The 24774-nt window shown below is 32.7% G+C and overlaps 3 protein-coding genes across 6 annotated transcripts; 1 reads left to right on the top strand and 2 right to left on the bottom strand.

Moving 5' to 3' along the window:
• Positions 1-179: 179 nt before the first annotated feature.
• Positions 180-7821, bottom strand: LOC140825591 (serine/threonine-protein kinase ATG1c-like). Its single transcript, XM_073187465.1, has 13 exons — positions 7350-7821; positions 6284-6404; positions 6151-6209; positions 4781-4845; positions 3926-4019; positions 3770-3850; positions 3548-3656; positions 3376-3448; positions 2943-3298; positions 2494-2852; positions 1189-1480; positions 746-816; positions 180-617 (listed from the first exon to the last, which is right to left on the bottom strand). The coding sequence occupies exons 1-13, from the start codon at positions 7602-7604 to the stop codon at positions 360-362; spliced, it is 2193 nt and encodes a 730-aa protein (XP_073043566.1). The 5' UTR covers positions 7605-7821; the 3' UTR covers positions 180-359.
• A 5070-nt stretch (positions 7822-12891) lies between these two features.
• Positions 12892-16333, top strand: LOC140825590 (uncharacterized). Of its 3 annotated transcripts, XR_012116711.1 has the most exons (7): positions 12892-13168; positions 13691-14182; positions 14300-14474; positions 14743-15032; positions 15114-15186; positions 15257-15503; positions 15751-15859. XR_012116711.1 is itself a non-coding variant. In XM_073187464.1 (6 exons), the coding sequence occupies exons 2-6, from the start codon at positions 14926-14928 to the stop codon at positions 15991-15993; spliced, it is 594 nt and encodes a 197-aa protein (XP_073043565.1). In that variant the 5' UTR covers positions 14300-14474; positions 14743-14925; the 3' UTR covers positions 15994-16333. The 3 variants fall into 3 exon arrangements, 2 of the variants coding, with proteins under 2 accessions (XP_073043564.1, XP_073043565.1); XM_073187464.1 differs by lacking the exons at positions 12892-13168; positions 13691-14182 and having other exon boundaries at positions 15257-15347; positions 15424-15503; positions 15751-16333; XM_073187463.1 differs by lacking the exons at positions 15257-15503; positions 15751-15859 and having other exon boundaries at positions 15114-15190.
• A 2800-nt stretch (positions 16334-19133) lies between these two features.
• Positions 19134-21468, bottom strand: LOC140825589 (zinc finger protein JACKDAW-like). Of its 2 annotated transcripts, none has more exons than XM_073187462.1 (3): positions 20879-21468; positions 20366-20759; positions 19134-20145 (listed from the first exon to the last, which is right to left on the bottom strand). In XM_073187462.1, the coding sequence occupies exons 1-3, from the start codon at positions 21021-21023 to the stop codon at positions 19176-19178; spliced, it is 1509 nt and encodes a 502-aa protein (XP_073043563.1). In that variant the 5' UTR covers positions 21024-21468; the 3' UTR covers positions 19134-19175. The 2 variants fall into 2 exon arrangements, with proteins under 2 accessions (XP_073043563.1, XP_073043562.1); XM_073187461.1 differs by having other exon boundaries at positions 20366-20765; positions 20879-21462.
• Between the last annotated feature and the right edge of the window lie 3306 nt (positions 21469-24774).

The following is a 24774-nucleotide window of genomic DNA, read 5'->3' as shown; positions in this document are numbered from 1 at the left end:
TTTTATTTATTTAAATTTGAATTGTGAGACAAAAGGAATTTGATTTATTCAAATTTAAATTTAAATAAAACTAACTCATTAAATATATTCTAGGTTAGAAGATTTAGCGAATATCGGCCAAAGCTTTGCCATCTCACGAGTCCGAAATATTTCAGCGAATGTTGCTACCATCTTTAACCCAATATCACGAATTTTCATTCTGCACCATATATTTCTAAGAGGCACCATATTTAAAAGCCTACATCTTGCATACTGTGAATTACACGTGAATATTAACAACATTTACTTCACATGTAAAATAATTCATCTAACGGACCAAAGAATAACTGTACAAGATATAATTACAAAATAAACAAAAATCATGTATCATCACCAGTTTCCGATAGGGATGGCTGATTCTCGGACCTGAAAAGTGCCAGTTTTTGAGACATTGAAATGCTATATCTGTAATTGAGGACATCAATGTAACTTCGTATACGATATCGATCTGTGTTTGTGAGAGAAAATGGAGGATTCAGGATGAGGCAAGGTGCTTCTACCAGAAGACATACAAGTAAATCCACTGCTTTTGAATAGATAACCACAGCATTCTCTATATTGCCCATATACTCCTCCACCTACAAAACACGCATAGTGAAAATGATTTTGATTCTTGTCATGAATGGTTTCGAAATACCTTGAAGGAAAAGTTTCAAATCTCCGGAGAACTATTTTTCTTATACAAGGAAGACAAAATAGAACTTACTGCTCCACGTTTGCCCAATGCAAGGGCAGACTGATAAATGAGCTCCATTGCATCTGGCATCTCCATAATACCTGAAATAAGAAATGTTCATAGATGCCACTGCACAATATACAACCATAGAAGCAATTGCATTTAACATATGCATGTAGAAATATGAAACTTTCTTATTCGTGATCAAAAGTGGGATACTTTCACAAAAATGTTGATAAAATAACTCAAGTGATGCATTTGAATGACATCTAGTAAGTATTAATCTCAACTGTCAGCGTGAAATGTCCAGCTGCATGTCCATAAAAAATAGTGCAATGTTACTCTTGCACTTCCTTTTCGCATTACTTTTCTTTCTAATATTTATATTTTTTTATTTTTGGTACATGGGAGGCATTCCGTTTTTCAATAGTCCTTGTAGTACTTGTATATGTGTGTTGGCATCATTGCCGTACCAGGATTTACAACTTCTGCAAGTTCCTCGGCAATCCGAAGTTCCCCAAGAAATGCTTGCTCTATCTGAAAACGGATATCATCAGGCATGTCACTGTTATTCATATCGAGACACTCTTGCCTATCTGGACATTGCCGCATCTTAGAGATGTCTTTGATTTTTGTAGTCTCTTTGCTTGGAATTCCTTCAATAGCAGAAGCTGCATGAGCAAGACAAACGTCCAATGCTTGCTTCCATATGGCAAGAATGACAAGCTGAATTGAAAATGCTTCCAATTTCTTCCCTTCCCCAATCTGAAAAAGACCATGGCAGTATCAAGTAGGACATAAATAATATTAGGAACCCAAGAACCTGTTAATTCAGTAGAGCTTTCGAAAAGATAACGACAGCAAGCCAAAAAAATTGGAATCTCAAAAGTTTGATTGTGCATGCTGGACATCAACATGGGATTCACACGGTTTGGAAAAAGAATCTCAAACTTCGACCGTTCACGCAGTGCACATAATTTCATACCAACTTTTGAATACTGGCTACAAGAGTGCCATAGGATTAAATCCTAGCTTTATCACCCAACGGCATGGACAAGAACGAAATTCCACCAAACAAATATATATAATAAGAAATATAAACCATACTAACATTGGCAGGTGCCCAAGACACATGGGCCAATAGGTTTGTTAATTCGAACATTATATTGAGAATTACAAACTTTCTTACCAAACTACCCCTATAAATAGATTATCTAGCTGAATACAGTTACTAATTCCATCAGCTAAACAAGTCAGCGCATCATTATTAGTACTAACATACGATGGGTGTAAGTACGACCTTCAGCTAACTAATCAATTGTGCTAATGGCAAAAGACATACAGTATTCCACCATATTTGGGGTTCAAAGTGATATATCCAGCTAGTGAAGCAATTCGCATCATGTAATGTTGTACCCATTTATTTGCGATAAAAAATAATAAGTGAGGCATAGTCAAGGGGCCAAGAAAATTCCACTAAGTTTTAGCAATGGTTTGATTTTGAAAGACCAGGAATCATTTTAAAGAAGATTAGAGAATGTAGTACAACAAAGTTAACCAGGATGAAGGTATATATATTCTGATAAAATGTTAACATACAATAAAAAAAGAGCTGAGGCGAACCTCAAAGTAATGTTGCTAATGTGGAAAGCCCATAAAACCAGAAATGACCAAAATTATCTTTACAATCATACTACAAAATATAAGCCTAAAAGAGAAATTAGAAAAAACAAAATGATGGAGCATCAAAGAAGGAATCAACGTATCCTAAATGTTACCTTCTTATTTACTAACTCAGAGATGGCAGATGCACAACGTTTCAATGACTTGATCCTAGTTGTGCAATGAGTTGATGGCTGCTCTGAAGTGTCTGCTACATCCATTGATCCTTGTGAAGTCCCAGCAGTAGACATCCGATTGTCTAGATTTCTAATGTACCCAGCTCTACCAATTTCTGTAGCATTTATTGACACTGGATCACTTGTTGAGGAAGTCACGTTTCCAGATTCAGGAGATGGACACTCAGTTTTAAATGGTAGCTGAGTTGGCTTGGAAGCACGTCCTGAAAACGATAGGTCCATCGGAGGGTCCGGCACAAATACATAATCCCAGTCAATTGACTCCAGCGAATCCATGACTGTTCAGTCCATTCAAATTAGATCACAACAATAAACATGTGCTAGCAAGACAAACGCCCATCTAAATACAAAAATGAAAGAAGAGGCACCTTTTGGATGGTTATCTAGTAATCCAAGATCTAGAGATTCTTTCAAGTTTCCTTCTGAAAGTCGCTGGCTGCCAGGACTGGGACCCGAAATTTCTGTTTGTTGTGGGACGCTACTATACTTAGAAAGTGAATCTGTTCTATTTCGGAGATTAGAAATTTCCCTTTGATCAGCTTTTAAATTGAGAGAAAATCCATGCATGGGTTTCACGGAAGATCTCCTCGTAAAAGATGGACTTTGATCAGGGCCACTGGAATCGCCATCTAAACTGAATGGCAAGCAATCTTCCAGTGTGTTTTCTTCTGTATTCCACTCAGGAAGAGGGAATCCCGCAGTTACTCTTAGTGGCTGACTATTCCTGCACACAACAAAGAAGAGCATTGTTTTTAAAAAACAAAACAGTTTCTATTTCAGTAAAATGAAATTGCTGTTCACCTGATCGATTGATCAGTCTCCCTTTGAGAAAGATAGGGATGGTTGAAAAATTCTTCAAACGTCAATCGCTCCACTGTGTCGAAAGTAGCAAACATTATTTTATGTAGAGAATGTATGGCTTAAATTAATGCAATTCAGAAGCTACTTATTTGATGTGACACAAGAATAGCACCTGGATTACGCCTCAGCAGTTTCCTGCACAAATCAATGCAGTGAGGATTCAAATTCCTTGCCTCAGGGGGAAATCGCAATTCGGTTGATTTTATGATGTTCTGGAGCAGCTGAAAATGCATAATATTTTTAACAATGAGGAATAACTTTTCACCAGAAAAACTCTGCTACAAAACACTTAGATAAATTTTGACATTGTATAATAACGTCAAGACAAACTCACTTGTATCTGATTGCTTCCTGTAAAAGGGGTTTTCCCAGTGGCAAGTTGAAATAGAATTGCACCAACACTCCAGAGATCTGCCTGCATTATTAGGCCATACTTTGCTAAGAATTCAGATGATGAGTAAATGATTAATCAGCAAAGAATGGATCTCACCTTGGCATCATACTTCTGAAGCTGCATTATCTCTGGAGCCATGTACAAAGGTGAACCGCACAAGGTTTCCGCAAGACCTCTAGGTTGAAGAGATCTGGTAGAAGAAAAAAAAATTGACAATTGAAAACTTAAAGTTCTCGCAAACAATTATTGCATTATAACCCATGCCAATAAAGCAAGCAAAAGAACTTTAAGCAAATCAAACTTTAAACAAGAGAGCAATAACATGTGTTGTAGAGACGGATCTGAAAAAAATCAGAAGAAAAATTGAAGGCTGAAATCACCCTAAACATAATACATTTAAAACTGAGCCAAAAAGTACCGTCTAATCCATATGGTATTATATAAGACAATGGTACCACATTTATTTAAATCTATCATCAATCAACTGCATAAATGGGGATTGTGCAGCTTATGGTCCATATTCATAATGGATAAACCAAGATTTGGAAAATAGTTAAGGCCTGAGGAGCATTCTTCATTGGTGTAGAATGATTTTGGTTATGAGATACACAACATTAAAAATAAAATCATAGAGTTGTGTTATCAGAAACCTAGACTGGATTATGGTCTCAATAAATATGCTTGACCAAAAAACATACATGTCCAAGGACCTACATCGCAGAACCAGAACATGATTGAAGTTGTGCAAGTATTTTTGAAAAGCTAAAATGCATGTGGTGCAAATCATTGGCACATACACAAGCAAGAATATTTGAGCATAACCCTTACATACAAGAAGAGAACAAATTTTTAAGTTTTTAACCATGCATATGTAACACTGATTTTCAGAAAATGTCAGAATCAGGTTCATGCTGTGAACAAAATTAATTATGTTGCAGCCAGTGAATATACCTTGCAAAGCCAAAATCAGCAATCTTCAAGACACTGTTGTCTTCATTTGTGGACAGGAGGAGATTCTGTCCCAGGAATGTAATGCAAATGGAATGTGTCAATTCAATATGAGCATTTGGCTCTACAGTAATTATAAATATCGAACTCAGTGTGAAGATGGTGCAAATACTACCAGAATTATGCTAGCAATAACTAAAGCTTTTACTTGAAACAATGGAAAATGATGACAGAACAGAAGATTTTCTAATGAACAACACAGGCCACAAAAAGGGGCCAGAAAAATGTATGACTTCAATCAAGTGACTTAAACATCCAGGAGGCGCCACATGTTGATCAAAACATAAATAAATCTCTGTAATGAGGAAACCTAATAAAACTTATGCACGGAGAAATTGAAGTGCTCCACGGAAAACTATAGGATAACAACAAATGTAATCACTTTCCAGAAGCTGATATTTGAATTCTGAAAATATAAAGGTTAATGATTACCATAATTAATAAATGCGCAAGGACGCTAAGACACGTAGATATCATAGATCCTGGGAGCAAATAGCTAGGTTGAGGGTGCAATTAATTAAAGTGAAGTTAATGATATGCTACAACTAAATATCTCAAGAGAGTTTAATCACGTATAATTCAACATCAACTTTACAAGATATGAAGTGAAAATAAAAAATTAGTCGTTATTCTATAATCGTAAATGTATTACCATCGCCGTGTATTTTAGTTTTATTTTATAATCCCTACATTTGAACTGCGCTGATAAAAAGTCTTGGGCCTCAAAACCTCAAGTGCAAAGGTTAAGCCTCGCTGAACCTTGTGCTTAGACACAGACCTCGTGGGGTTTGTATAAGCATGTTAATTACTATCTCATGAAAAGAATATTTCTCTGGGACCTCTTTGAATCCATATACACCATCAAAAGCTTAATCTATTTGCAGAAAAAGCTTTCCGGTAGTGAGATCTAACAAGCACCCTTCACATGATGAAAACTAGTATTAAAACAATTCTTCCCATATTAAACAACTGCTCATTGAAAATGTTGATAATAACATAACTATGAAGCGCAAAGTCTTCTCAATAACGACATTTTATCACAAATCTCACTGCAGGGAGAATGAGAGTGCAAGCAGCAGGGGTGAGTGCAAGTGGAAAACTAGGGACAAAAAACTGTAACTTCGATAACTTTAATGAAACGTGGGTAAAGAAAATGAAAATACGAAAATGAGGCCATGATCCATAACAAGGGAACAATTAGTTATTAACACAATGAATTAGATGTTTGGTACAAGAGCTCACTACATTTTAGGGACAAAAAGGGCATCAACATATAAAGGAAGTGAAAGAGTGGTATTCGAAGAAAACCTTGCCTGGGGTTTTAGATCCCGATGTATGAGGTTGGATTCACGAAGAACTTTCAAACCCTCCGCTGTCGCATGTTGTACACAATTTAGTATATGAATTATCCAACAACTGGAACAGACAAAAATGAAGAAAAGATACCTAGTTGCTGCATAAAGTGCTTTGCAGTTGCTTCAGGGATCCTTCCATGGCGTCTTTGAATAAACATCGAAAGGTCTCCTCCTTTGCAGTACTCCAAAATAATATACATCTTTCCGGATTCCTAAAACCATACATGATAACACCTCTGATCCGAAACAAGTACATACCATGCTATAAACTATAACAGGAAAAAAAGAAGTAGAAAAGAATATGGTAACTTCATGGTTCGTGGAAGCTTTATTAGACCAAATCACCAGATGCATGATCCATAAGAGTTACTTTATATCTATGCCATGCACAAAATGAGGTACTCGCTTTTGATCCCGAAATGAAGTTATGCTTGACACACTTCACAAAATACCAAAAGCCATTATTTTACAATCTTAAGGTACTCGAGAAAGCTAGATTTCTCATAACAAAAAATGACCCACAAAGTAGTGGCTAAAAAATGCAGAAAATTAAGGCATTGGAATTTTTCTTGTAGTTCCGGAGCCTCAAACTGCCTATCTACAATCACGCAATAACGACAAAATAAACAATCACATGAAAGCATAAATATGCAATGTGGCCCATGGGAAACAATATTTGCCCATTTCAATTTGCCGTTGATGGCATAATGCCAACATCAATTGTTATTTACCTTCCAACAGAAAATTTGAACATCTTAAAATCTATAAATAACATCGTTTCTTTCCTTGTTTAATCTTAAATCAAGATAACTATTGTATTCGCACAACAAAGCAAACATAAGAAGAAACGTAAGCAACCTAATGACATGATTAAAGCTAAAAATTATCCTATAATTAACTGCTTTGTTTCGGTAACTTGAATTTTTTTGTCCCCGTAGCGATTACGGCACTACTCTGCGCAGTTCATTATCCTAACATGCCCAAAACCGACCGCATTACTTGTACAAAAACAAGAAACACATCAATCTCGAAGTTAATCGCCCAACATCCGGAAAACTGGAAAGAAAATTAAAAAGGAAATAACTAACTCTCCAAATTTAATCCAGCTCCTTGCGAAAAAATTGTTTCAAGGAATGGAAACGACGATTGGCACGTACCTCGATCATGTCGTGTAAGTGAATGATATTAGGGTGATTAATCCTCTTAAGGATTAAAATCTCGGACTTGAGGCTCTCTTGAAGTTTGGAATTCAATCTAGCGGTGACGATTTCTTTAATCGCGACTTCAGTTCCGTGCACCCGGTGGTGAGCGTGCCAAACCGTCGAGAACGAACCCGCGCCTATCTGATTCCCCAGCTGGTAATCCCCCACCGAGTAAAACCTCACAGCGCCACCCTTCGCCGATTGAGCCATTGGAATTAGCGATTGCCCAAACACGCGCCCCCCGGTCAGATGAGCTTAGAACAAGAAGAAAAATAGCATCTACAAGTTGGAGAATGATTCGATTCAGGAGTGGAATCTTCACTGTTTTGGGAATTTGTAGGGCTTTTTCTATCTTCGATTCGAATAACTGCGATTGTGAAGAAGAAGGTGATGGCAATTTGACTTATAATTTATAAAGGGTGACACTTGAATAATGAATGATTCCAATTAAACTGGATATAGTCATATATAGAAAGTTCTCTTTAAAAAATTAGGCATCTCAGAAAAAAAAATTTCAAAAACTTGTGTGAGATGGTTTCATGGATCGTATTCGTGAGACGAATCTCTTATTTGGGTTATCCATGAAAAAGTATTATTTTTTATTATGAATATGGTTAGGGTTGACCCGTCTCACAGATTAAGATCTGTGAGACGGTCTCACATGACACCCACTAAAAAAATTACTATAAAAATTTGGCAAAAACTTATGTGAGACGATCTCACGGGTCGTATTTGTGAGACGGGTCTTTTATTTGGGTCACCCATGAAAAAATATTACTTTTTATGTCTTTTATTTGGGTCACCCATGAAAAAATATTACTTTTTATGCTCAGAATATTACTTTTTATTGTGAATATGGATAGATTTGATCCGTCCCACAGATTATGATCCATGAGACGGTCTCACATGAGACATACTCTAAAAATTTTATTAGTGAGTTAGGTAGATTGTCTGGTTTTCACGACATAAATTGATTCATAAAAATTATATTTTTGATAAAAAAAAATATAGTATTTTTTATATTAATTAGATAGTATTTAATATATATCTCACAAATTTGTATTTGAAGCATGATATATTTGTGACACCATAAATTTAAGTATTTATTGTATTATTTCATTTAATTTTGGTTATGATTTTGAGTTTTACATTATTTTTTATATATTTAGTTCTGAATACTCTCTATACAAAATTAATAAAAAATTATATAATATTATAATTTTCAACATTTAAAAAAAGTATCTTTGTGAATTTTGATATATTTATTGTTAATACATTGTTATTTTGTGCCGAACATGAAATTATGTAAATACCATATATTTCGAAATAAAATTACACCGAAGATGACGACGGTTGGAGTGGATTCGGTGGGGCGCCGTTTTTTGAAGATGGTCCGAAGACATTGAGTGTGTCTTTGTTGTGAAAGTGATGCAAGTTGTTGTTCTTCAAATGAACTGTGTCTAGGTAAAAATTTGTGTGAGACGATTTCACAGATCGTAGACAAATATTGTCATGAAAACCCTAAGAAGATTTTGCCAACTTTCGAAAGCCAACTCACATTTGATACCAATTTCTCTTTTTATTATTATCTTACCTATTTAGCAAACGCGAATTCATAAATAAAACTTACAATTTCTTAAAATACAGTTTCATTTATCCAGAAATAATAATAAGAAAGTTTGTTTTTATATGTACTAGTATTTAACCCATATTATTAAAAATTAATGAAAAATAAATAGATATTTAAATTGAAAAAATAAAATAATTATAAAAAACTATTTTTTCGCTAATTTTAAAAACTTTTTTAAATACAACGCATCTCGATTATTTTTTTGGCTAATAATCACTATCATATATCAAAATTTTAGATTATGTTATCTTATGGCAATGACATGATGCTTAATATAGTTTATGTTTTCAATTGATATTAGTTTCAATTTAAATAAAAAAAATCATTTAATACATAAATTATATTTGAATTAATATAAAAATAAATTAAATTCAAATTTGAACTAAATGAATTGATATAATCAATGCAACCAATAATTGAAGTTATCATTTATTGCAGTACACATATTTCAATATTCATGATATATCTTTCTTTTTTCAGAATTGAAATTTTGGCGGGAAAATTATTATTTGTGGCAAAAACTCTGTTTTTATATATACTAATATTTAACACGTGCGATGCACGGGATGATATTATTAAATATTAATAAACATTGAATAGCTATTTAAATTAAAAATTAATATAATTATAAAAAATAAAATAAAAACTATTTTTTCGCTAATTTTAAAAAGCTTTTTTAAATACAACTTATGTCGATTATTTTTTGGGCTAATAATCACTATCATATATCAAAATTTTAGGCTGTGTTAGCTTAAGCAATGAAATGATGTTTATCGTGTTTAGTGTATCGATGTTGGCTGCCAACCTTAATATATATTTAAATCTTTAATTTTCGAGAAGCTATATATTATTATTATTTTTAACATGTGATAAAAAATATTTTAAAATCACATTCAATAAAATTAAAATAGCAAAATGTATGTGATACTGAATATTACAATCATTTGTATTTTAAATTTAATTATACAATTTTTAATTAAATTGATTGATATAATCATTCCAAAAATTTTAAAATAATTTACGTTTTAAACAGAGTTTATTTTCAATTTGAGTGAAAAAATTTAAAAAACATATAATACATAAATTACATTTGAATTAATATAAAATTTAATTAAATTCAAAATTGAGTTAAATGAATTGATATAATCAATACAAACAATAATTGAAGTGATCATTTATTGCAATAGACATATGTTAATATTCATTAAATGTTTTATTTCCTTTTTTTGTAAGTAATTTTGGCAGGAACTTTCCTATTTTGGCAAAAATAGGAAAGGTGATTTCATTTTAGCCGTCTAAGGTTCCAATCGTGCAAAAACTAATACGTCCAACTGTTTTGAATTTAAGCCGGTTATATCTGTCTCGGTATGAACTAGGGTGGGTGGGTTCAATTTTTTTAAGCAAAAACAACTAGATAATTTTCATTTAATATCATAAAATAAAATTAAGACATTGTTAACTACATTAACACATGTCTTGATGATTTTGTACATCAGCTTAATCAATCCAAATGTTTTAATTTTACAATTCACAATTTTTATGCAATACACTTCACACACGTACTTTGTTCAAATATACATATATTAATTAGTTACAGAAAACTTCTTGTGAAATAATTTTATTAGTCAATTTTGTGAGATCGAACTTCTATTTGAGTCATGTATGTAAATATTTGTGAGATCATATCATAAAAGACCTAACATACTCTATCCTCTAATACCATAAAAAGTCAAATTAAATATCATATATTTAAATAATATTCATATTTAAAGGAATACGATGGAAAAATCAAAGAAGTTTGATTCGTAAAAGGGTACATAACTTGATTGACCCCATCGTATTAGGATACATTCTGATTTTATTTAAAATGAACCTGATATATAATTTGGGGTTGATGCCAAACCATGAGCTTGAAAATGACATTAAATTGAATAGCATTATCTTCGATGCATTTGAGCCCTTATCTGAGAAGTGCATATTTAGGAGTCAGCGCTTTTGAATTAGTAAAATACCTTGCTCGCATTTACGATCAAGTACTACGAGACTTCGGTATTCTTATTCATAAATTTAATGATTTTTGTTTGGAAATTAGATTCGTTGACAATAGAATTATTAGCTTGCACGCATAGTTGACAATTTTAACTTTTTTTTTTAATGTAACCAAAAAATTGACATTATCCGATTTGAGAAGATTTGAGTGATCCGTGGAGATCTGAGTTATTAAATAATATTTGTTAGTCTAAATAACAAACTTTATATAATGTTACTTATGTCACAAAGTAAAATGAGTGAGGTCGTGAGATATTCGATGAAGACACTCTGATGCTCAATTGATCGATAAAAGTTTCAGATGTCTATAACATCATTGAGAATGCGAAAGTGTAATCTATTATAGCTTTTCGAATAGTTTTACTAGTTGTGGTATTTGTTAGCTTAGTTGGGTTTATAAATCTTGATAAAAGACCTCGATAAATAAATAACTAAAAAGAGGCTAGGTCCAATTTAGAGGGTTGAATAATGTGTTTAATCTAATAAGTTAGAGTGGATCTCATGCGAGATCCACTCACGGATCATAATCTGTGATACGGGTTAACCTTACTCATATTCACAATAAAAAATAGTACTCTTAGGATAAAAAGTAATATTTTTTCATGGGTGACCCAAATAGAAGATCCGTCTCATAAATACGACCGTGAAACCGTCTCATACAAATTTTTGCCAATAAACTAGACGAGAAATGAGTCATAGCCAGTTAATTTTTATGATTCTTTCTTTTTTCTAAAAAGGTTAGAATGATGAAAAAAACGATGAAAATAGAAATTATTATTACAAGTAGACAAAAAAATTGCGAGACTGTATCACATTTCTTAATTTCTTAATCTATGAGAAAGATCTGTGAGACATATCTCTTATTCGAGTCAAACATGAAAAAATATTATTTTTTATACCAAAAATATTACTTATTATTGTAAATATGAGCATAATTGACTTGTTTCACGGATAAAAATTTATGAGACCATCTCCAGGAGATCTAATAACAAATATACGTGGCGAAACTTTTTCAAATTGATCAACAACAGACAATCCAGTGACACCGATTAAATTGTTAAGAAAAAAATGTCCTTGTGTAATTGATAGGCCAAGTTATTCATGAAGAAAAGAAGATGACAAACAAACTTAAGGTTCATCTGAGTGTTATTAGGAGGAACATTTGCAAAATTTATTTAAAAGTTATACATCTAGGGTGTGTTTGGTTGGGTGGATTAAATAAGGATATATTAATTGTCAAATATTTATCGTTACAATTTTAAGATGTTTTAATAATCATTTTGATCCTGTTTAAGATCTAATTTTATTAATCAAATAGTTATCCATAAAATTGGATCTTAAACCGGGTCAAAATGATCATTAAAACAACTTAAAATTTTAACGATAAATATTTGACTATTAATCTATCCTTATTTAATCCAATAAATCAAACACACCCTAAAGTATGAATATATATATTTCAACTATTCATATATAAAATTTATTTGTCTCTTCGTAAGGCACAATTCAAATTTCTGGCAAGTGTTCCGACGGTTGACTTCAATATGATGGTGACTAATTATTATTTTTTTGGTCAAATTTGTGATGATAAGAATAATAATGTATTTATTAATTGTCATAATAATTCCAGAGTTTTAGTATGAGACTTGTCCCTTGCAATCCCAAAATGCAAATTTGCTTCGGTTAATATAAATTTTACAAATTTTCAGAAGCGAAAAGAAAAACAAAATACTCTACGTAGACACTTATAAATTATTATTATACCAAAAATATATATATAAAAAAAGAATTATTTAAGGTAACAAATATGCATTTTAGACACGCTAAAAAAGAGTATCATTTGGTTTGCTACCTGCCGATGTAATAATTGTAGTTGCTGTGCAAAGATTTTACCAGAAAAAGCGGGCACTCTCTTCTCATTTGTGCTACAGGATCAAGACCACTATTTCTGTCGACTCCGAATTCAACTCATATCATTACAAAATCATTGAATATTCAAAATTTCTGGTTCTGGGTATCGTATTTTATGCAAAACATGGAAATAGCTGAAGAAAATTCATTAGCTAAAGAAAATGATCAGGGGTTTTCACGGGAGGTATTTTTTTCTTTTTTTTTTTACATTTGTTGATTTAGGCCATTTATCTTTTTCTCTGCTGTATTTTTCTGCTATAATTTTATCGCGAGTGGATCTCTGAAGGTTTTTGGTGGGTTTTTCCGTGTCCGGATTTTGAGTTCATAACGTTAATTTGAAATTCTTGGGAGATTTTGCTTTAGATTTTTGCTGAAATTTGTACGATCCTGTTTTTTTTCTTCCTAACTTTCGATTTGATATCATTTTTTGTTTGTGATTATAGTTAGTTGACAAAAAATTGTTCCTACTCTCTTTTCTCTTTCTTTTTTCTGTATTTGGAATTTGGTTTCTACTCTCTTTTTTTCCTGTATTTGGTATTAGGCGTTTTATTAACACTAATAATTTGCAGTAATTTATACTATTAGTTAACAATCATTAAAAGTCGTATTTTTGGCATCAATATTGGTTTCTTTTGTTAAATCACTGAGTGGGACTGTGCGTGATTGTGATTTTTGTGGTTCTTTTTTAAAGTTTTGTTCTTTTTAGGTTGAAGAATCAAGTGAAATTGTAGTGGAGGAACCGGTAGTTGGACAGAAAAGGCAAAATCTTTTTGTGCAGATACCCAAGACAACAGTGGAGGGATTGGCCGGGGATTGTGTGGCCATAAACATACCCGTTTCGCCTATGCAAACACCCAAGAAAGTCAATTTTTCGCCACTACCAAGCCCCAGTCAAGCAAAAGTTTTTGGATCTCCTGGTCCTTCATCGTCCATGGGAAAATCAGCTGTAAAGAATCTGCTTCCGAAGCTGAGCTTCAAATTTCGTAATTCGAGTTTAGAGATGGAAAAGGCCGCCATGCTAATACTCGGAGCTTCGCCTGACACACGTGGGAAGCCATCCATTAACAGGGCTTTTTCTCTGACAAAGATTTTTACTCCAAAAACGACGAGAACATCGTCTTTGCCAACTTCACCTGTTTTGCACTCGAATCCTGAGTCTACCCGTGGAGGAATTAGAAATGTTGTAGTTGATGAGGCTGTAAGTCCCGTAACATCATAGCTTAAGAGATGAGATTTTTCTATGTCTTATTATTGAAAAAAATAGATGTTGATACTTTGACCATCTCGTTCTACTAGTCCTCTCGTCATCTTGCAGAAAGGTGGATCCATGCTATCGATACATCGTTCTAAATCAGTACCAGTGTTAAATAAAGATGGAAGCACCAAGCAATTGGAATATTTAGACAGTGTCTTTCGGGTGATTCCAACCACTCCACGTGTCTCAGAACAAACCACTGCAACTGCAACGACTAGTTCAACATTTGATTCAGGTAAAAAACTATTAGCGTACAGGTACTTGGTCTAAATTGGGTAGATCGATGACAGTGAAGCTATTGAGACTTCAAGCTCACAGTTTCAAATCTGAAGTTGATGTTTTCTTGGGGAAATAAAAAACAGTTGAATAGAAGGTTGTTCCCAAATACTTAATGTCTGGTGACAAAAATAATAATGGACTGGTTTTATTAAGAATTTTTCCATTTTTACAATGTTTCCTTAACCGTTGATGAACCTAAGCCTTATCTTTGTCATTTGGTTCAGATGTAAATAAAAACTATGCAGAAGACATCCCTCAAGAAGAAGCCGTGTGCCGAATCTGCTTAGTGGAACTCGGTGAGGGAACAGACTCCATGAAAATGGAATGCAGCTGTAGAGGCGAACTCGCCCTAGCTCACCAGGAATGCGCGATTAAATGGTTTAGCATAAAGGGTAACAAAACTTGTGATGTCTGTAAGCAAGAGGTTCAGAACTTACCTGTCACTCTTTTACGAATCCAAAGCATTCACTACCAGAGGCTCTGCAACTCGTCCACGTGAAGTAAGACGATACAGGCAAGTAAATATCCTTTTTTCATGCTGAAACAGTGGGGGAAAAGTAGACATAAACGAGTTGAAAACGGCAAAAAATTGCAGGGTTTGGCAGGATGTTCCTGTTCTTGTGATTGTCAGCATGCTTGCATATTTTTGTTTTCTCGAGCAACTTCTGGTTAGTCAAATTGAGAAACTTTACACTCTATATCTTTTCTTGAGATGAACTCAACACTCTTAAAGTGTAGGTTAACAAAATGGGATCTAGTGCAATTGCCATATCGTTGCCGTTTTCCTGCATATTGGGTCTCCTAGCATCCATGACATCAACCACCATGGGTATGCCGCTTGGATTTCTTGTCGGCGTTAATTTGCCAATTTTGTTGCCTCTGTATTTTTTTTCTTTTTCCTGTAGTAAGGAGAAGATATGCCTGGATATATGCCACTGCTCAGTTTGCATTGGTGGTTATTTTCTCACATGTGTTTTACTCTCTGGTAAGACATTCATAACTCTCTGGTTATTTTCAGTTATATCAAAGCAGTTTTTTTTAATTAAATAACATGTGGGATTAATCCAAAACTCGAAAGTTACCCGCAGTTCTTGGTTTTTTATATTAAATTTTCTTGGGCAGCATCATGTTGAACTTTCTGGAACATTTCGTAATACCTAAACCTTTAGTTGAGGCCAAGTAATGTGAATGGATTCTTTCTCACAAAACTATTTGATGTGGTGATTATACAGCTTAACGTGCAAGCAGTTCTCTCTGTTCTTCTTGCCACATTTGCTGGTTTTGGAGGGGCAATGTGTGGAACTTCCATTCTTTTTGAGATTCTAAAGTGGAGGAGAAATTTGAATTCATTGTCGAATTCCCAACGTGACTCGGCACCACAAAATCAATCTTCGCAGGCTGGGGATATGGCTCAAATGGAAACACAGCAACAACAAAACGGAGTTATGAATCAAGGGAACAACCTTGGAAGTTAACCTCGAGCCTAAGGAGCCAAGACAGAAACCTCAAAGTCTGAGTGAAAAATCGAGTTGAAAGATATGGATGCATATTTGTTGAAGTTTTTCCCTTGTGGATGTGAGTTTTTACTTTGTCATCTAATTTTTTTTGGGGAAAGGTGCTGATTTTGTGTGTGTTTTCTTTTATGCTGCAAGAGCATGGGATCGAGGGGTAATTCTAGCTTTCCAGTTCGCATACGTATGTACATACATAGACATACACGGATTCCGTTTCTTGATTTGCAATTGAAGTATAACTAATAAAACAGGAATTGTATAGAAGAGAACTTGCTTGTTCTTGATCAAAGCTTCCTACCAACGACCTTTTACATAATTTTTAGTTTTTTTGCTGTTATCATTTATAAAAAAAATAAATGAAATGTAATCGTATAAAAAATTAAATATGTGCTTTTACATATGTTTTACTAAAATCATTAAAAAATTCATTGTCAGATAAACTACAAATTAAAAGATAATGTTAGTCAATGGGAAGTATTATTCAAACTCCAAAAATATAAATAACAAACAGTTATTGTAAGCTTGTAAATTATGGAATCTTACTTGAAAGCCAATATTAAAAGTCAACAAATTTAACCCAATTTTAGCTTTGTAGAGAATATTATATATTTGCATTTTTGGGGATAAAATCTATAAAGAGATATCAGTAGCTCTCTATTATGCATTCTTTATATCAAATTTTCTCTGAGCTAATTAGGTTTTATATTTCATGGAGTTCAAGCCATAAAAATGTCTCTAAAATATTATTTTCAAGTCAGCTTCCAGTTCTACGATAAAAGTAAAGATTATGTTATTTTGAAATTTTACTTTGATGATAAACTCTGACTTCCTATTGTTATTTTAAATAGGAAAATTTGCATTTTTTTAAATCATGTATGCATGTCTTTTTGAGATTTTGGTTCGTTGTTGAATTTCAATTTTACACCGATAACTTTTTTTGATAATTTTAATCATTTTTTAACATGTCTTTGTTGTGGCTTCCAATGCGATACTGAAGTATGTAAGCTAAAAAATTACAAAATTTGTATAAATACATAAATATGTATAATAAATCCTAGAAATGCAAATTATATAAAAATGAAAAATATTATTTTAAAAAATAAACGTAATATGATAAATATTTCAAGGATATAAATGTTAACTTGTAATTTTAATCCTAAACAAAAAAAAAAAAAAGAAGCAGGAAAAATATCACATTTTTGCTTCTAGCCTTCTAGCTTTTCGATAAAAGTTATAGAAGTTGAAGTTGACATTTACAAACAGTCGTTAGCACTTTCATGCAGCTAGAATTTAGTTAGTGCTTCCTGTAATATCTCTCAAACACTACTTTAGAATCAATTATATTGTTTCAATCGATTATATTGTTTCTAAGATAATTAAATTTTATTTTTATTTTTTTCGTCGCACTGCGTGTGTTCCATGACTAGTTATTGTTAATAAAACCCAAAATTTTCATCCAGTTTTCCCGTGTATATCATTTAGTTCCGTGGTAGTTGCTTATTAGTGATTTCCGCGCATCTTTTCACTTCTCCTATAAATTTTTAACAAATTTATTTCCCTTAATAAATAAATTGTATCAGGAGTGGAAATCGTAACGGATCCAAGAATTATGGTTGAGGGGGTTTGAACTTAATCAATAAATTTTATTTATATAAAAAAGAGCAATTACATTATCATAAAACTCCTATGAAACGGTCTAACAGATCAATTTTGTGAAAGAAACCGATTCGACTCATGAAAAAATATTATCTTTTATATTAAAATTAGTCATTTTTATTGCAGATATCCATTAAACACTCGCTCAGTAGTGGCTGTAAAAACAAGTAACGACAAAACGAGATGAATCAATGTAGTCAACATATCCAATAAAATATAAATCATGTAGAAACTATATATGTACATATACATAGGGATGTACGTAATCGAGTCGAGTCAAACTCTTGAGTGTTTGAGTTTGACTCGCTCAAGAGTTTGACTCGTTTATAATCGATCTGAGTTCGAGCTTTATTTAATAAATATAGTCATGGCTCACGAGTTTATTCAAGCTTTTAACGAACCTAAAGAAGATTAATAAATATTAATTATACATTTAAATCTTAATTAAAAAAGTAAATTATATATTTAGAGAAAAATATAACATTCTTATAAAAATTTATAAATTTAATAATAAATAAATGTAATAGATTTTTCTATATATTTCATAAATAATGTGTTAAATCAATAAATCAAATATCAAAACTACTATTTTTCATCTAAGAGACAACTCATGAACTTACCAACGAATATGTTCATGAGCTAACGAGCCGAATATTGTAAAGCTTGAGCTTAGTTAGTTTATCTTAACGAGCACCAGTTAATAAGCTCAAACGAGTTTTTATCGAATCGAGCTTCGAATAGCTCAAAAACAACTAGGTTGTGAAAGTACTAGAAATAAAATGAATTTTATCAAATTATATTCACCTTCGATGGTAAAGCGTGAAAGACAATTCTCACACCATTTAATAATATTATTATCGAATAATAAATTAATACTTAAAATTAGTGTGAATTTCAGACAGTTTGGGATTGCTTTGATGCAACGTTCACATACCCCCAAATTAAAGGGCTCATTAGTACGGTGATATTGGAAAATTTGGAAATAACCAAAGTAAAAAAATCGTCGACGGTGCCGAGATAGTAGATGAGGAACGAAATTATTGAAAAAAATTATTCAAAAGGAGTGGTTAATTAGGTCATCATGAGTTATATACATACAATATTATATATATAATATTTTATTATTTATATATATATATATATATATATGTATGTGTGTGTGTGTGTGTTAATTATGTATAATATAATATCCAAATGTTTGTGTGGAATTATGATTTATGCTGATGACCAATCATGCGAGTGGAATCCACGATATTGCGCCCACGTAGCATAAAACAAGAAAGATCGAGTGATGGGATGAGCGTCGGCTGGGCTGAAAGGGATGTGCTATTTACAAATTCGCAGTAGAAGTAAAAAAAAAAAAATTTGGGCTGGGTTTAGAGTCCCGTAGAGACCTTATCAACATCGTCTCCGAGCTGGTATATATCTACATACACGGCAGAGAATAACTTCACAGTAATTTTGTTAAAATAAAAAGGAAATACACATCACGGATTATTATTATTAGTGGGGTGGCTCATCCCCATATCTGATTTCATGGAAGCAAATTTGGCCAGTTCTTGAGGCAAGAACGTCACGACATCGCCGTCATATCCGCCCATTCCAAGAAAATCCCTCGTCAAGCTATGCCCCAGGCCATGCAAATGGCCCGAATGCAATAACATTGAATTCGTTCCTTGTGTCTGAACCATCGATGGCTCTGAGTTATTGATCGTGTTACTCGCCGTGGAGGCGTTGAAATTCGTGATTGAACCAGCAATTGTATTCTTCGGTTGTTTCCTGAAAATCCGATGTACTTCGCTTCTGTTTTGAAACGGAGAAGAAGAAGAAGAATCGAGCATCGCTCCAGATGTGTTCCCGAAGAAATGTGGATTGCTTCTAGTTGAGCCCATTTGAGCTGCTTTTTGTAGAAGCGCAGTTGCAGACATTGATCCTATTGAGGATGAATAATTCCAATGATTGATCTGCTTTTGATCAGAATATAGTGAATGCCCTGAATTGGCCACCATCGTATTTGAGTTCCATTTGCTTATAAGCGGAGGCTCCTCCTTCAAGCTTGGTTGGAGCGGCAACGGCGATAGAGAAAGATTAGCATAATTTCCCATTGGTGAATTTAAACCGAAAATGTCACCGGAAGTTATCGACGTAATTTCTGAAAAATTTGTTGAAGCAGAAGGCATGAAGAGATTGGGATTATGATCCAACCAAAGCGGTAATCTTGGCTTCTGCTGATCTTGATCCATGAAGAGTGCTGCCGCACTGGTAAATTCTGGCCTAAATCCGCTTGCAGAGTTGGTGAAACCAGTCGGCAGATTAGGTTGAATATTATTAATCAGATTTGGATTTTTTAGATCGTTTCTGAAGTTCTGATCATTAATTCCACAACCAACTGTATTTCTTGAATTTTCCTCAGCTAAGGCATCACAGAAAGCCCGGTGCGTGATGAAACTATCTTTCCTGTATTAAATATTATTTGAGAATCGAACTTAAAAAATCCAATCAAAGAATGTACCGATCGATTTAAATACACGTACTACATGTGCAGAGGCAATATTTATTACCCAATCATTTCCTGATAATAAAAAAAAACAACTCAAAAGGGCATCAGACATTTAATTCTTGCGACATATATATTCATGTACCCAAATTAACCAAAACTTGTGTGTAAATTTGGTACCTGGAAAAGAGTGTGCCACAGTCACATTTATACTCTCTAGTACCACAAGTTTTCGAATGAGCTTTCCAGTCAGATTGAACCGCATATTTCTTGGAACATTTCTCACATTTCCACTTCTTTTCGCCATGTTTTCGGCTGTAATGCTTCTTAATTCCGGTAAGATCACCAAGGGCTCTGGCCGGATCGTAGTGGACGCAGGTCTTTTCTGGGCATATGTAAACCTTTTTCTTGATTTGATCTTTGTCGGCTCTTTGCTTGAGCTTCCATGGAAGATTATGGCCTCTTCTATGAAGCTGCAGGTTTTGGTCTCTTCGAAAACCCTTGTTGCAGATTTCACAGAAGAATCTGTTAGTAGCCATAAGTGTCTTTGGCGAAAGAGCGACAACTTCTGCATCTGGATCTTTCAAAACACGCGAAAAAAATGAATATTAAGCTTAATTAGAACAAAGTTTAAGCCAAAAACATCATTAACATAACCTAGAAACAAATAATATATAGAGACATACTACTTACCAGGAGTTCCAGGTAGATTTCTTCTCTTCTTGGCTACTATAGGTTGGGAATTGGAGCTAGGGTTAGGGTTTAGTACTTCAGATTCTTGATGAAAGAATTTTGCAGAAGCTGAATTAAGAGCAGAAAACACGTCACCAGACATCATTTCCAAAAGGGTTGAAGCTCAAGAAATGAAAGATTTTGAATTATCTTTCAATCTGGAAACTTTGAAACGGTGCAACAGAACTAGCTGAGTTCCAAAACTTCTTCAAATGCGAACGGATTAATTCTTTGGCATTGTGAAATTATCCAAATCCTTCATATATGTAAGGATATATATCCGTATCAGACAGAGCCAAAAGAACAAGAAAGAACCCAAAAATCAGACACAAAGTGTGAGAAGTTTGCATCCAAAAAGAAAGCAGTATCCGTGAGTGTTCTTATCGAGGAGAGATTTATTTGATTGAAGAGAAAACACCGAAAATAATTGAAAGCCAAAGAGAATATCTCCTCTCTTTTTTAACCACCAAACACTGTTCCCTCTCTATCTATTGCAGGCTTTCTTATCTATCTTTTTATCTCTTATTTTCAAAGTCGGTCAGCCATAGATTTAGCTAGCTATACCTAATTGAGTGTGCCCCTCTCTATCCCTCTCGCCTAAATAATTCTTTTTCGAATATAAACTCTAGCTTTTTATTGGATTCTTTTGTTAAAAAATATAATAATTTATAATTGTTAAAACAGAGGGTTCGATATTTTAATTGAATTTGATTGATTTTAATTATAAATACCTTGATCCGGAATCAGAATCAGTTGGGTCCGGTAACATGATCTTATATGCTCCATATTGGCTCCAATCTAGTCTGGAACTGTGTATCTACTTAATAAAGGCAAAAACTTGTGTGATACGGTCTCACGGGTCGTATCTGTGAGACGGATCTCTTATTTGGGTCACCCATGCAAAAGTATTACTTTTTATGCTGAAAGTATTATTTTTTATTGTGTATATAGGGTAGGGTTGATCTGTATCACATATTATGATCTGTGAGACGGTCTCATATGAAACCTACTCCTTAATAAATTATATGTTTAGTTACAAACTGATTGAAAGTTAAAAAAAATTGATTTCAATCCGATCTCAACCCGGTAATACTTCTTTCTAATTAGGTCAACAGTTCAGTAAAATCTGGTGCAATCCGTTTCATTTTGACTCAGTTTTGGATTGGGTTATACACTCAGTCTTCCAAACTGGAACCGATTTAATCATGTATACTATTGTATTAGTTTAATTCCATTACTTTATAATTCGGAAAGGATTAAATTTGGTCCGGTCCGGTCCGGTCCGGTCCGGTCCGGTCCGGTCTCGTAACAATGCACAGTGCACGGGACTACCTATTTTATTTATTTAAAGTAAACAAATACGAATTAAATTTTATTTATCAAATGATAGTTTTTATTCAGATTCGTTTATAGAGATGCGTACGTTATCGGTTTGTATTTTCAGTTAAAAAGGAGCATCTAAATTTTATTTATTTATTTTTGAATAAAAGGAGCACCTGAAATTGAGTATATTATAATTTCCTCAGAAATATTTTTTTATAAAGCAAAAGAGTTAAAAGTAAATTGCCTTTTATAAGTAAATTGCCTTTTATAAGCCATGCAATCAGAGAATAAAATGATTACACCATAATTAAAAGTTGGACCCTTTTCGTTTATTATTATATATATGCATGGGAATCTACAAAAGTAAAGACTACCTGTCAGCAAACGTAACATGATGTGTGTTTTGAAATGTTCATTTTGGCAATTATAAAGTAATAAAGAAAATAAATTCAACGAGGAATATATATATATATATATAATATATACTTCTGAAAGAAGATATATATGAACTAGAGTATACAATATAACCTTTAATATATATACTTTTTCATTTATAATAATTAATTATTAAAAAGGTGAAATTGTAATTTACCGATTTTTCTCTAATTTAATTGATCGACCTAAAAATATTATTATTTTTAAGTTATTATTTTACATTCTGATTCAAATATTTTAATATAACGTTTTCTTTCTTTTATCTCATTCATGATTCATTCGAACTTTGGTATTTGTAGGCAACAAGAAAACATTTCCTAGTGTATCGTATATAAATATTTCTGAGTATAATTGAGTGTGCGTGTGGAATTAATACAATCTTCGAAATTCCCAAGGAGGGTTCTGCAGCCATGCACCCGTGAATCTCTTCTCCTCTATCACTCTGTCGACTTTGGGTCCCATATATTGTCTGTATGTATTCGATTTTATTATAATTTCTCCTGACATTTTCAGTAAAATTTTGAACGAATATATGCCTCACAGAAGCAAAATAAAATGGAACGAATATCAATAGCTTTCATTTCTTTCAAAATTTAAAAAATTAGACACCAGTTTACAAAATTTTACGCGGTCCTAAGGGGGAAAAACATATGTTTAAATGGAATCTTTAAAAAAATTGTATATCTTATGTAAGTTTGAGTTTCTTTCATGTCATCGAGATATTAAAATGCCTGCCAGTCGTAAGAATTTAATTCCTACGCTACAACAAAAATAGCGTGCTTTTAATGCACGCCGTTGATGAAGTGTTGCGAAAAATCATATTTCTTGTAGTGCTACCTTGCGATTCTAAACTTTATTATCACATTCTAAAACAACTCCTTCTATAAAATATATGTTGGTTATGAAAAATTCAGTATTTATATATATATATATATATATATATATATATATATATATATATATATATATATATATAAAAGTTTCGATATTTACCAAATAATTATCATGTGACGTTGAAAGTGATCCATTTCTAGTATGTGAAATTGGAATTACAAATTTCGGGCAAAGAATATTTTACATTTATTCTCATCATGTAACTGCTTCTGGCTTCATGCACTTGGATTTTAATTTCCACAAATCCATAATAATCTCTCTCTATATATATTTACATAAATTCCATAAAAAACATCAAGAAGAAAAATCAAAATTTAGAAAAAAGAAAGAAAATGAAGTGGCTAATCATTTGCATTTATGTATAAATCAAAATTATTAATGTACATATGTAAAAAAAAAAAAAAATAGCTTCCACAATATTCGTCTGTTTTAATCATGCGTCAAATACTCATGTAACTATAAATTCCATTAGTTAAAATCTTGGATATATCATTTCTGATTTATTATTTAATTAATCACGATATATTCTTATATAAAACTTAAATTTAACAACTTATAATCAGGTCTCATTAAGTGAGAACAATGAAATTTAACATTCTTTTATCATCCCATGTTTAACTTAAGTTATATTAATAATCATAGAAAATAATTATTTAATTCAAAGTTCTATATTCGAATATCATGAGTAGGTCTTTTGTGAGATAGTATCACGAATCTTTATCTGTGATACGGGTCAATCATGCCGCTATTCACAATAAAAAGTAATACTCTTAACATAAAAAATAATATTTTTTCATGGATGACCCAAATAAAATATCCGTCTCACAAAATACGACTGTGAGACCGTTTCACACAATTTTTTGCCAAATATCATTTCTAATATATATTTATATTCTTATGGAAAATAAGAATTATTAAAAAATATTCTTTAACTACCAATCAACGAATTTGCGTTCCAATGTCGCATTTTCAACGTATATCTAAATTGTATGACTAAACAAATCCCTATCACCCTATGAACCACGAACTTCTAATTAAAAAATTTGAGATTTTTCTTCGGAAAAATTAAAACTTGAACACGGAAAATTGCTAATTAAAAAAATCATAATTTTGGTGTAATTTTCAGGTCAAAACACTATATTGAGGAATGAGGGCCAAGCTGTAGCATGCACAAGTGGACTTGTAAAATAGATAGATTCACATAA

Source organism: Primulina eburnea, chromosome 3, assembly GCF_022965805.1.
Source record: "Primulina eburnea isolate SZY01 chromosome 3, ASM2296580v1, whole genome shotgun sequence".
NCBI lineage: Eukaryota > Viridiplantae > Streptophyta > Magnoliopsida > Lamiales > Gesneriaceae > Primulina > Primulina eburnea.
The sequence above is the reverse complement of the archived record's forward strand: the minus strand, read 5'-3'. Positions and strand labels throughout refer to the sequence as shown.